At 26.5% G+C, this 14,977-nt stretch overlaps 1 protein-coding gene across 1 annotated transcript in view; it reads left to right on the top strand.

Moving 5' to 3' along the window:
• The first annotated feature begins 1,730 nt into the window (after positions 1-1,730).
• Positions 1,731-14,977, top strand: part of LOC135931979 (phosphoribosyl pyrophosphate synthase-associated protein 2-like) — a 32,225-nt gene continuing 18,978 nt past the window's right edge. Inside the window, exons 1-5 of the mRNA XM_065469298.1 lie at positions 1,731-2,285; positions 2,333-2,385; positions 2,427-2,493; positions 2,536-2,708; positions 2,844-2,959. Coding sequence (XP_065325370.1) covers positions 2,218-2,285; positions 2,333-2,385; positions 2,427-2,493; positions 2,536-2,708; positions 2,844-2,959 — 477 coding nt within the window. The 5' untranslated portion in view covers positions 1,731-2,217. The remainder of the gene's footprint in view (positions 2,286-2,332; positions 2,386-2,426; positions 2,494-2,535; positions 2,709-2,843; positions 2,960-14,977) is intronic.

Raw genomic sequence — 14,977 nt, 5'->3', positions numbered from 1 at the left:
TATAATTTTCTTATATTATCTAAATCAACAAGCAAATAATTCCATTTGATTGATTGGTATATATTATAAACGATAGCATAGAATAAATATCTGACAAGTATGTTTAATTTATATTTTAATTCAATTTTTTTTTTTTTTTTTTTTATAAAATCATTTTTTTTATTTATGATATAATTTGTGTAAAATAATACATAGCGTTAAAATACTAAATTAAAAAAATTATAAAATAAAATAAAATAAATAAAATAAAATATTATATAAAAACCGAGGTGGGACTACAAGTTCCCAAAAAACATGTGTAGTTATATTTTAAAATTATGATTTGGAGGTTTTGTTTTAAGAAATAAGATTCTTTAGGTTCTGATGTAAGGGCTCTTATCTTATCCCCTATATTTTTTAAAAACTTGAAAGTTCCACTTGGCATATGTCCAAGGGAAGAGATGACAATCGGTGTAAAAATATAATTTGTGAATTTGGAATATTTCATTGTTTTTTTTTCTCGGCTATATCGGATTAGAATTTAAATTTTTTGGGAAAGAAGATACGCATGTGAAGTCCCAAATTAAGGATTTCCCTAAAGACCAAGGCACAAAAGTTAAACCATCTGGTCTTAAGCCATCATCTAACGATAAATTTGTAGGCTCCAGGATGTTTGGTATTCGGGCCCTGGTAAAAGAACGGCTAATAGCTAAATTAATTGCTGCATGCCTTGCATGCCTGCCTTGACTATATATACAATTTAGACCATGTCTCCCTTTGGAGTCAACTAATGTTTTACATTTGATGCATGTATGTGGTTGAACAATGTTACATCCAAGTCGATGGCCTATGGCAACTCTTAATTGTTCATCTGATAGTTACCTAGGTTACGACTTGGTAATGCTTCCAACCATTCATAGCCACTAGTACAGTCAGCATTCTGTAATAGTTGAATATACTCCAAAGGGGGTTTTGATGAGATTATTTTAAAAAATTTTTTAATTAAAGGTTCGAAAAGAGATTGGTATGTTAAGATCGTGGGTAAGACAGCTTCAGGTGGAGCTAAAGATGTCCAGGCTGTCAAGGCTGAGTTTAAAAGGTTATCTTTAGGAGAGATAAAAGAAGATATCATGGCGTTATTCATCAAACTCGATGCCAAAAATGAGGAAAGAGATAGAAGGTTTAAAGGATATAAATCTAAAACCACCCATTTTCGAGGGTAATTGTGAGAAACCCCAATTAAAATCTTCCAATTTAATATTTAAAATATTTTCTAATAAACTTCTAAAAAATTCATGAACACGATTAATAATTTCATTATTTAAAAAAAAGGAAGAAGATCTAAAAATATGTACTATCTTTGGTAAAAATAAATATTTTTTTAAAAGAAAAAAGCTCTGGTGTGAAGGAATTTCGTTTAAAATAGTTTCGAGTCCTGATAAGCCTTCGAAAAATTTTTCCACGAACACCTCACAGTTGGAAAAACTGCTTAAAGGTGAACCTAGAAGATTAATTTTACTTTTTTTGATGATTTTAAACCCTTGGACTTTGAGAGTATTTGAATTTAAAAAGCATATTTCCGATTTAGCTTTATTTAGAGTAAGGCCTATGTTTAGAGAATTTTTCTCTATATAATCTATCGCTGCAAGAATATTTTTAGAAGGTCCGCAAATGGTACCATCATCTAGATACCATATGTTTTAATCTAAATTAAAAGAGGATTTTAGACAATGAACTAGGTTATGTATACCTAAACTAAAGATCAGAGGGCCCAAAGGGTCTCCTTGTTGAATACCCTCGTCAGAAGGAATTGTATATTCCCCGAATTTGAGAGGGGTTCTACAGCCATAAGACTGTTCAATAAATCTTGCATAAACTGGGAATTTTTCATAAAAAATGTTTAAAAATGTTTTTCTGGATAAAGAATTAAAAGCATTTTTAGAGCTTACAGACTACGGCGTCTGGAGGAGGATCTTCGATATATATGCGAAGAGAGTGAGCGGCTATTTCGCATCCCCCTTTAGTACCAAAGCCTAGTTGATATGTTTGGAACATTTTTTTGAAGCATCAGGTTTGATGCGCTCAACGATTATCTTAGCTAATAGTCTCCTAAAAAAAGACCCTATTGCGATTGGCCGAACTCCACCATCAGGCTTAGTAAAAGCAATTAATCTTGCGCCAAAAAGGATTTGGTGAATTTGACTGTGGATATTTAAATCATACAAACATACTAATCATATGGAAGCCAAAGAGTTTACAATTTTGAGTGGTAATGCAGATTCAGAATTAACGAATCTAGTGTGCAAGTTTTATATTAAATATTACATACATATATGTAAAATTTAAATATCAGTCGTTTAGGTATAAAGCTTGGAAACTGTATTGTGGTACAAATGCCTAACAAAGGTTATAAATTCATTGAATTGTTATATTAATTATATAAATAGAAACGGTAGTTGATATAGGAGATTCAGTTAGAGGTAGAGATGTTTTTATATTACAGACCATATCAAAGTTTATTTCTATAAATTAACTTATATTTATTTTATTTCACAGAAATGTCAATAATAGCTTAATGGATTTATTGATTTTAACTTATGCATGCAAAACATCATCTGCTAGACAAATTATAGGCGTTATACCTTATTTACCTTATTGTAAACAAAGTAAAATGAGAAAAAGGGGGTGTATTGTCTCAAAACTATTAGCGCAGATGCTTTGCAAAGCTGGTAATTAAAAAAAAATTTTAAGAAAATGAGCAAAAAATTATAAAACCTAGTTTAAATATTAGAATATTTGTAATAATTTATTTTAACTTAATTTGTATATTTAATTTCTGAATTAAAACTTCTTATTTAAATTAGGTATGACTCATGCCATTACAATAGATTTGCATCAAAAGGAAATACAAGGATTTTTTGATATACCTATAGATAATTTGAGGGCCTCTCCTTTTCTGATCCATTATATTCAAACTGCGGTAAATACATTTGAATTATACTGCTAATTAACCTTTAATTTATATTAAAAATACCTTACTGAATTTATGCTTAAATCACTTATTTTTTTTAGTTTTTAAATTTTAATTTAAAAAAATATATAATCATGAACACCACTTAGAAAAAAAAATTCAAGAACTTAATTATTATAATGTAAATGAAGAGTGTAACTAAAATACCTATCAAAGAAGCTAAATTTATAAGAAATGAATGCAGAAATATATATCTAAAGGAATCAACAAAGTGTTTATTATATATATTTTAAAGTATTTTATATATTAGTGGGCTTTTGAAAAACACTTCTTTTTTTACTAAACTACCTGCCCCCACACTCCCTCGGTGAATATTCATTATTTTTAAAAAAGAATCATGTTTAACTTTTCAAGGAGATTCAGAAAATGGTGGTATAAAAAATTTTTTGATTAAATTACGTGCCCCAATGAACCGCACCTTTAAAAATATATGAACCATAACACAATTATTTTTTGAAAGAGTAAAAAGTACCTTTATAAAAAAAGTTGAACCGGGTTAAACTATTTCAGTCAAATTACATTCTTTTCCTTGTGGTGTATTACATCTTTTACTATATCTGCGTAGTTATTTATAATTATTAAATATCAAAATATTTGCTTAATACCCCATAAGAAGTATCTATTAATTTTTCACTATGACTTAAATTAATCCACAATATTCTAACTGCTTCATATAGTATTGGAGCATTCCTATTTCCTTATAATTTAGTATGCAAAATATCTAAATAACCAATTTTTGATTTAGTTGCATTTAATTAATCTAAAAAAAATCATCAGTTTTTATATATTGGGAATCAAAAAAAATTTGAATATCCGGAATTTTATAAACTTGTGTTTCCCGCAACACAATTTCTGTTAAAAGAACCTTTTTTGGGGCTAAAATTTGCAGGGTTGTGCATTTGGTCAAATAAGATTCGGTCAATTGACCGATATTTGACTAAATGATTTTTAAGACAATATTAATTCTATTTTATAGTAAGAAAATGTATGTATATTAAATTATTTTCTAAATTCTATGATTAATGTTTTGCTCTTCATGGCAGAGCCTTGTTCTAATTTATATTCAATCTTATCATTTTCTTTAACAATTTTTTTAAAATCAATCTTAAGTTATGATATACTCCTGCCAATTTTCTGGATTGTCGAGATCTTCAATCGGATTTCTTAGACACTTCTCTTAATATTCAAGGGGAACAAAGCCCGTTCCAACAACTTGAGCCCGAAATCTGATTGTTTTTTATGAAAGTTACTGGTTTCCACATATCCTATTAAATACGCCGCTTTTGCTTCCGAAATTTATGATATCACTTATAATATTTTGATGATCATCTCTTTACAAAGCGACTACTATTATGTATTATGTCATATGCTTTATCAAACTCGAGTAAGATGCTCCCCTTATATTGGGGATCCAATAAATAATCAGCAGTGGAGTGTGAGCACATGTATGTGGAATGTTTTCTATTTCAAACATATCTTTAATATTTTTTTCTTCAGGTTGGTAAATTATAAAATCATGGACAATTGTATTATGTGTTTTCTAAATTAAGCATTTCGTTTTTCTTACGTTAGCCAAGGTCAATAAGATAGCTAAATATTTTTATGAATGTCCAAAATATCATTTAATGTACTCTTGGTAATTTCTCTCGGACAAATATCCAACTTCTATCAGCAGCTGCTTTCAGAGCTTTCTTGCATATTTGTATTTGCTAGTTACATTTAATTGATGATGATATGCCCATCTTGTTTGGATAATTGTACATAATGTAATATAATTGGCAATTAGTAATTTTCTTCAAACCATGCTTAAGTAAAAATTCTTAATATTTTAATATGAAAATTTTATAATTTTTATATAAAAATTATAATTAAATCGATACCTTGGAGATACAACTATATTTTTTTTTAATAATTTGTAAATAAAAGTTAGATTGATAAATATGCTTTAAGTACATATTAGTTCATTAAATAAATATAGTTATTCACCAATAACATTTTAGAATATTTTGACCGTCAAATACTCCTCAGTCAATTGACCGACGTGCCAACCCTGTAAATTTGTGTTATCACCACAAGGAACAAAATATGAATCTCCACTTATATTAAAAAAAATATATGACTTATTCGTTCAAATATTATATTTAGCAGAGACTGCAGGCCCGGCCCTAAGCCCGGATTTTAATTTTTTTTAAAATTTGCCGTATATTTTAAAACCAAATATTTGAAATCGCCATTATTAGCTGTAAAAATCAAAAATAAATAAAATATATTTTAGAAAAATCCGGGCCGGGTTATACAAATGGTACCTCAGCAGGTCTCTGATATTTAGAAAATGAGTTACGATTCTTATAATATTATTCATAGATACTTATAATAAAAATATAAATTTATTTTATATATTTTAAATAAAAAAATTATTAACTTATGATGGGCAATAATTTTAATATACACGATGGTGTTGCTTCAAATAAAAATAATTTAGAAGAAAAAAAAAAATTTGTAACCTTAAAATGAACCTTTTATAAACCCTTTGCAATTAGCCGTACCTCACCGAAACTTTATAAAAAATTACTATCATTTTCTGAATCTCCATGAAAAGTTAAACGATGATTCTGCATTCATTTTTTATAAATTAAGCTTCTTTGATAGGGGTCGCGTAAGGGCGCGTATTTTAGTCATTAAAGCTGGCGCGTAGTTTTCGGGTTCGCGTATTTTAGTCACGCCCAAAGTGTGTTACATTTACCTTTGTCCTTCTATAACTGTGATTCTCTTTGTCGATGGATTTAATAAGATTCTGGCACATCATTCCGAGATATTCGATTTTCCATTTAAAACTCTAATTTATTCGTCGAAGATTCCTTGTTTTTAGATTTGCTAATTTCTGAGCTTTTGTTTGATTTTTTTAAACCTCGACAAATGTTTTCAATTAGAACTTGGATCTGCTACATAGTTTTCCCTTATGATATTATGATCCTTTCAAGGGATTTTTATTTAGAGGGGTAAGACAAGTAGATCCATTTTATAGATTGTGATTGGTTAGTATCTCTAGATGATACCTTGATATTTTAATAATAATTATTATATTATTTATAAACAGAGTACATCCTAAGCCTTATGTACTCACGCAACAAGGGTGGAAGGTTTCTGTATGTTCTTCTAAAGATATAGTTTTTACCCCAAAAAAAATATATATATAATTTTGATACAGTATTGATTGTGTTCTCTGTCGCTCTTTTCTCTAATTATCATATTTTAAATCACAAATTAATCATTTTTTCCCCTTTGATATGTTAATAATATTTTTACGCCTATATGGATTAGCATAATTTAAACAAATTTTTTTTCTTACTTATTAATTTTCGTGCCTATGATTGAAAGGCCACTTCTTAGTAAAGTTCCATCCAATTCTGTGATTGGTCCATTAAAATGCCGGAAAAATTAATAGTTTAAAAATATTTTTATTTATAATCCTTTTAATGGAAATTCGCAATGTCAAACAACATCAAAATTCTTCTTGAATAAGAAGAATTAATCCCGATATAATTCAGAGTAAGCAATTTTAACTAGATATAATTAATTTAGTAATCTAATTTAAAAAAAAAAATTATTCATAAAAAGTGGAAAAAGGACAGGATATCCTATGTTTTAATTACAGATGCTTTATTGCGAAACCCAATAGAGAAAAATGATAATAAAATAACAAGTGAAAATAAAACAGTGATTTGGAATATAACTATCATATGATAATAAATTCCGCATCTTATCGCCATCGTAGAAATAGCCACGGATGGAGATATTTCCCAGTCAGTAAGTTTACAGAAACTCAGGTTCATCCCATAGAACAATTTAAATCACCTGTTGGCAAATCCTTTTTATAAATAATTTATGATACTTATTATTTAGTTCATTAATTTTTATGTATATCTGATAGCCAGCCAATGACTCAATCCCAATTATCCCGAATTAATTGATTAATTCATTTTTTTAGTCAATATAATTGTTCGCTCTTCATGAATACAACCACCACCCCCCAACCAGCTGTAACTGGTTTCATCAATCAGTTTATATTTAGGCAATATGCTTACTCAATATCAACTCCTGGTCACACCAATTTACTAATGACATTTCAAGTATCGCGTGTTAAATTTTTATTAATCAATTAATTAATAGACTATACACTAACTCAATCTCAACTATTACTCTACAACCCTAACAATAAATTAATTCTTTATGACTTTGTATTAAACTATTTATATATATTTTTTAAAACTATTTAAATTCTAACGCCAACTAGCGGCAGAATTTTTATTAATTTTTATATAAATTATAAAAATTTAATTTATAGAACGCTTAGGCTTGAACTATTTTACATGTTATTCTTCGTTAATATTCATAGATTATTGATTTATATTATTCTTAAAAAATAACTTCCATAAGAATCAATTACAGTAGTTTATTGTAATAATAGTTTTAAAAAAATATCGCCATTTATATAAATAAACTCCAATAACCCCAATTGTATTTATCATGTAATACCAATGACATATAATAATACCTAGACTGACAATTCATTCATTAAAAGTGTACATCAATACAAATCAGCTAGAGACGCCATCTTGGTTACTGTAATAAATATTAAAATTTTAAACGAGAGCCTAATTTTATATTATATCTGATGCAAACTTTATTAAAGAATTGCCTGATCATCGAGATAATAAGAAAGTAAGTTATCAATTTAATATTAGTTTTTAACATGAAAATAATTATTATAAAGGTTACCAAAATGGCGGGTCCAGCTGATTTGCTTTTAACGACGCTTAAAAATGCATTTTAATGAATGAATCGTCAGTCTAGGTATTATTATATGTCATTGTGTAATACAATCAAAATAATACATTTTTTTCATCAATCCCTTCATTTCACTATAAAAACTGCTGATTTGACATGATGTCTTACATGTGCATATTATATAATATTGTCATAAGATATCATAAATAATTAAATATATAATCTACATCAGAGACCTGCAGAGGTACCATTTGCACAGCCCGACCCGGCCCGGTTTTAAATTTTTAGGTCCAGCCCGGATATTTAAAAAAAAAATTTTTACGGCCCGGCCTGGATTAAAAATTTAACCCTTCACTACATAGGTGAAAAAAACTTTCGCGGTTACATAGGTGAGGTCTATTTTACCCCAAATTTTAAAATAGCTATATCTCAGAAAATAATAAAATTTAAGAACTAAAATTTTATATACTTATTGTAAAAATATTAGAGATAATAAATACAAAATTTCTAGATTTACATTTATTTCTAAATAAAGTTATGATATATTTACTAAAGCTGCTCAAAAAAAAATCTTTTTTTTGGAACTTTCCTTAATCATATGATATGACCAAAAATAAATGAATGGAAGCAAATTTGATTATATATTTTATTAATTCAATATTTTATAGTAATAATTAAATAAATTTTATAATAAAACATCAGATATTAAAAGAAATATTTGATATTAAAGTTCATGCATTTTTTTTAAAAAACATTCACGACATGTTTCATACATATGATCTTTGCATATAAATTTTGAACAATTTGAACAAATAAATAAGGATTTCTTGTCCCTAACCCTTGGACAAGAGGAGCACCTTCCTTTTTGTTTGGTTGAAATAGGTTTTAATTCCTCTATATTCAGCATGTTCCCAATATTATCCCTTAGTAGTTTATTAACATGTGGGTTTTCATATCTATTACTCATTAATAGAGTTATTAGCTCCATTGCTAATAATTTTATAAACTTTGATCTATTAATCTCCTTTAAATTATTGGATTTATAAATTATTAAAGAATTTATGCAAGATATATTCAACAAATTATAAAAAATTGTCATAGGCCATCTATTTGTTATTCTGGATATTGAATAATTTGAACATAGCTGATCCACAACATCAACACAAGCTTTGGTGAGATTGTAAAATGTGATAATTTCTGGTTTTTTCAAATCCCCAGTTGATGTATCAATATTGTTATCATAGTGAAGGGTAGAAAGCATCATGCTTATACTTTTTTGGTACATATGATCAGGGTTGCCATGCCTCCCCCATCAGTGGGAGTCTCCCACAATTTTTTAGTTTACCCACATACATCTCACTCCCACAAAACTCCCACAATTAGAAATCTCCCACAATCTCCCACAAAAATCTCCCACAATTTTTTAATTTCTCCCACAATTTTTTTTTAGCATTTTAATGTTTTTAATATATAAATAATAATTTTGAGAGACAGTATTTGATTATTTTTATATTTTTAAAATAAATTTTAAATATTTATTCGAAAAATATGTCTAGTTCTTTTATTTTATTTTTCCGCTAATTTTAAATTCTCCATCCAATCCAATCCATTCGACATTTTCAAAATTTGAAATTAGAATAGTATGGGAAACTAGTGCTTTTTTTATATTTTTATTTATATATACCATGATAGTTATCTTCTAGGTGAGATTTAGATTGTTTTGTGGTTAAAGCACTAGTTTCCAATACTGATGTTGTTTTTTGGACAATAAAATGTTATAATTAAATATATAAAAAGAAAAATTATTTTCAATATAAATTGCTTATGTACTATTATATATTAAAAAATATATAATTAATATTAGAAGTAATATTTTTAAAAATTAGCAATGAAAGTGGAACTCATCTTAGAAAATATTATTATCCTAATCATCTTTAATCTAAGCTTAAAAAATCCTAAATATTATACATATTTTATATTTTTATTTATATATACCATGATAGTTATCTTCTAGGTGAGATTTAGATTGTTTTGAGGTTAAAGCATTAGTTTCCAATACTGATGTTGTTTTTTGGACAATAAAATGTTATAATTAAATATATAAAAAGAAAAATTATTTTCAATATAAACTGCTTATGTACTATTATATATTAAAAAATATATTATTAATATTAGAAGTAATATTTTTAAAAATTAGCAATGAAAGTGGAACTCATCTTAGAAAATATTATTATCTTAATCATCTTTAATCTAAGCTTAAGATATCCTAAGAGGCCGAGTTAATGGTTAAACAAAATTATAAAATGTCAGGCCAGGATTTTTATAAATATCTTAATAACGACGGTAAACGTTTAGTTCCATTATTTAAATCTCATATAAAATATAATTAACTATAACTATTTGACTTTCTATATTTTATAAAATCTTATTTATACATTTGCATAAAATCAAATAAATTTATTTTTTACATTGTAAAATTAATATTTTGAATATTTTGGCAAATCATAAAAATAAAGAAGCATTACAATCTCCTCAAACATGACATCATATTAAATCTTATTAATAATTATCCGATAATAGTAATATTCTTACTTTGGTATTTCTGCAGCATAATTTAGTGAGCCTTTATTAAATTATATTCTTCTGATTGCAACTGCATATTAACAGCATATAGTAGATTTCCTATATGTAAAATTCCTAAATATACTTCTGCCATTTATTTTTGAAAATTATTTTCAAATAGGACAGCTTTTATAATCTATTTATTTTTTAAAGGTTTGTATTTTAAAATTCTACGATGGCGCGTATTAGGAGGAACCTGTCAACCAACATTATGCTGACTCAATTCTGTAAATACACTCTGGTTTTTGCCAAATTCACTGAGGAATTATTAGATCAGAAAGCTACCATGCAATTCATTGGTAATGCCAAATCTGCCATATTTACCATTATATATGGTTAGCTATGTCTTTGGATATTTCATATCTGGAGAAATTTTTTTTAATAGTTTTATTAAAATGACATTAATTTTGTTGAAATAGGGGAGGATCAAGGGAAATGTTTTGATATCTCCTTATTAGATGCATCTGTTAGAATTGCATATGTTTGCACATCTTTCAAATCGTCAAGAATTGACCTTCTGGATTTATATCCTAAAACATTGTTGATAGCCTTGCTCATTTTGTGTTCTACAAAGTATTCTATTCATTTATATTAGTCGTTAAATATTATGGGGAAAGATTCTACCAACATTGAGATGTTGAGTAACTCTCTGAATGTTGTACTGCATGATAGGTATTTACCATTTCCGCAACTGTAGTTGCATCTATATTATTTCTTATTTTTGAAGAATATTTTTGTTTTGAAATAGATGTTGATAGAATGCCCTATACTGATTTATGCTTTGAAGATTTTTGATACCTCAAAATATCATATTCCCTTCCCCCATTTATTTTTTTACATTGTAAAATTACAATTTTTTATAAAATTTTATCTTGTTTACATTCTTTTGTATTTAAAAAAGATCGTTGGTTATTATTTTTAAACAAAATTAATATATTATAATAAATCAATATGTTTTTTTAATAATAAAGATAGTACTCTAAGAAATTTTGTGTCGTACAGTAATTACCTATTTTGAAAAATAGTTGGGTATTTTATTTTGGAAAATAGTTAACTATTTTATTTTGAAAAAGAGTTGGATATTTTATTTTGAAAAATAGTTAGGCTATTTTATTTTGAAAAAGAGGTGGATATTTTATTTTGAAAAATAGTTGGCTATTTTATTTTGAAAAATAGTTGGCTATTTTATTTTGAAAAATAGTTGGCTATTTTATTTTGAAAAATAGTTGGCTATTTTATTTTGAAAAAAAGTTATCTATTTTATTTTGAAAAATAGATTAGATTTTATATTTATAAAAAATAATAAGTGGATAACTAAGTAAGTCAATGGCCTGCAAAAAAAATTTTTTTAGCAATTTCTCCCACAATTTTTATATTTCTCCCACAAAATACCTAATTTCTCCCACAATTTGAAAATTTTGACCTGGCAACCCTGCATATGATACTAATGTCATATTATCTTAGCAGGCAAATAAACTTGAACAAATATCTTTCTTTTTATAAATTAAATGATGTTGGAAACTGCTATTTGTTTTTTCTTAAAGTTCCTACTATTGTTAAAGAATGGGAATTTAATAAATGTATAGCAAGTTCATAACTGGTAAACCAGTTATCTGTCGTGACATTCCTATTACTCTTAGAAATGGGCTGAATTAACCTTTCAACCACATCAAAAGGCTTATTTCTCAATTTATAAGGTCCTTCAGGCTGATTGCCAGCATATAATTCTATTTTCAAAGTATAAAATGTCACTAGAATAATTCAAATTAAAAATTATATGTTAAATTTATGATTTTTAACTCCACCGAAAAAATAAATAATATAAAATTTTCAAATTTAAAGTCATATATATCAATCAAAAAATAGATATAATTATATTTTTTTCAATTATATTTATTAACCCGACATACATAAATATAATTAGTAACAAAAAAAAAAATTACATCATTACATAGGTGGGGTATATTTTACCCCAAGCTCAACAAATAGCATATATCTCAAAAACTATCAAATCAATAATCATGAAATTTGGAAGTTGTATTCCTTGTTACAAAATATTAAACTACTGAAAAAATCAGGTCGGAATATCTTCTAGCTTTTGTATTACAAAGATTATAAAAGTTGTGGGGTCCTATTTACCCCACCTTTGTAGTGATAGTTTAAGGCCCGGCCCGGATATTTTTTAAAAAAAATTTTTACGGCCCGGCCCGGCCCGGATTTAAAAATTTCAGGACAGGCTCGGAATTTTTTAAAATTATATTCCACCTGGTATATACAAAAATTCACCTATGAGGTATTTTACCATATTTTTCAGCGAGTATTATCGCTTATTATTTAAAAAATGCATGTAAAAGGCGAATATTTTGAGAATATTATATTGAATTTATAAAAATTATAAAACTGTTATTTATAAAAATGGATATTTTGAGCATATACTATATTTTATATTGCATTTATAAAAATAAAACTAATATTCATAAAAATGGTAATAATATTTGTCATATACTATATTTTATATTATATTTAAAAAAAATAAAACTAATATTTAATTTATAAAAATGGAAAATATTTTGAGAATATAATATATTGTATTTAATTTACTATTTAATTTATAAATAAATCGCTATTTAAAAAAATGTATTAAATAGTATTTTGAAAATATAATCTAATTGCACAATATTAATATAGTAGTGGAAAAATTCCGCTCACAGCTTGCACTTAAAGCAGGAATTGCCAATTTTGCTAAAATTGGAAATTCGCTTTGATGAGCCGCCCACCACTCTAACAAATTATCCACCTTAAATGTTTTATCTATTATTTATGTAATTATAATATTCATCATCGGCTATTGACATATTACCAGAATTACCATCGCCCCATTTGTCATAAAACGATTCAGTTTGTTTAACAACAGTCGTAATTTGACTGGTCGATGGTATTTCATTTACTTCCTGAGCCTCTTGTAATTTAATATAATCTTTTATATAGTTTTTCGTCATTTTGCGATCTGTCCCTGACTACATACGTAATTGCTTGAATTTGGGACAGAGAAAAAGAGAAATAAAATGATACTTGTGTAAAACAAATTTTTCAATTAAAAAATGCTTTATATTAAGTAAAATCAATTACAAACTTTAAGAAGTGATAATCCTTTATTTGATTGTTTTGGTAAAATATATTCTAAAAATTTAGATATGAATTATAAAAAAATATATAAATAATACTTGAATATTGGGGCTTATTTAAGATATTCCTTTATTTGATTGTTTTGGTAAAATATGTTGTAAAAATTTAGACATGAATTATAAAAAATATATATTAATACTTTGAATAAATTTGCAGGAAATTAATAATTAGATCGATCTGTGGGTTGTTAGGTAGTGTTAACCATCACCCAATATTATATTAATCATAACTATAATATAATATAATCTTATAACCATTAACTCATAATGTAAAAATTTTTATAAAAAAATATTAAGGCCCGGCGATATATTTAAAAAAAAATTTTTTAGTGCAGTCTACATTGAAACATTATTCGATTGATGTTACGAATGATCAAAACTTCCTATTTTATTTATCATATAACACAATCATCATAATAACTTGAACAAAGGAGTTTTATCTTTTCGTAACATTTTGCCAGAATAATTAATTGATTGACATTCATTTTATCTTCGACATGCACAACTTGTAAAATTGTCATGATATTATATAAAATCTTCGAATCTAAATTTAATTGACATTTGAATATTATATAAATTAATGTAAAAATACACAACTACAACAATTGACATTATAATATTATATAAAGTTATATATATATAATGTAAAAAAATACGCAATTACAACACGCCCCACCCTTCACAGGCCACGTGTTACATTTTCTCCCCCAAAAAAATATTATTCATTTAATTTTTAAGATTAGCTCTCTCATTTTTCCATATAATCTCCAAAATTCTCTTCATTTTTCATCAGTTTATTTGATACCACATCATCTTATACTCTTTTTTTCAAGCTCTGAGTCAGAGCTCCTTGCTACCATTACTCCCATAGGTAAATCATTTTCTTATCTCCCAGCACATCGGGTGTGTAAGGAAACATATTTATATATATAAGATAAATTATAGTAGTTATATAAATTTTCAAAAGTCGTGGTAACTGAGTTAAATGAATTTAAAGGCCATATCATTAAATCAATTTCAACCCTTTATTAAGAAATACTGAAATTGTAATTCTTTATTTTATGTAAAATGTAATATTACATGTTAGTATTGTTAAACGGCTCGTTTAGAAACCGATTTTTATTAACGGCTAACTCAATATTTCATCTAGAATAATATTACGCAAGCCCGAAGATTTTGTTTGTAGAAGGAACAAAGGTTTGGAAATCTATTATCGAAATCCTCTAGGTTTAGTAAATATTTTTTCTGGCTAAAATATTGAGTTAGCCGTTTTCAAAAAATCGGCTCAAAACGAGCCGTTTAACAACACTATTTTACATGTTATAATCATTTATCAGCATGCATAGTCATCCAAATTGTACGAAATATAAAA

This window comes from Gordionus sp. m RMFG-2023, chromosome 1 (assembly GCF_954871325.1).
Source record: "Gordionus sp. m RMFG-2023 chromosome 1, tfGorSpeb1-WG-v2, whole genome shotgun sequence".
NCBI classification, from domain to species: Eukaryota; Metazoa; Nematomorpha; class Gordioida; order Chordodea; family Parachordodidae; genus Gordionus; species Gordionus sp. m RMFG-2023.
Note: the sequence above shows the minus strand (reverse complement) of the source record. Positions and strands in the feature narration are given on the sequence as shown.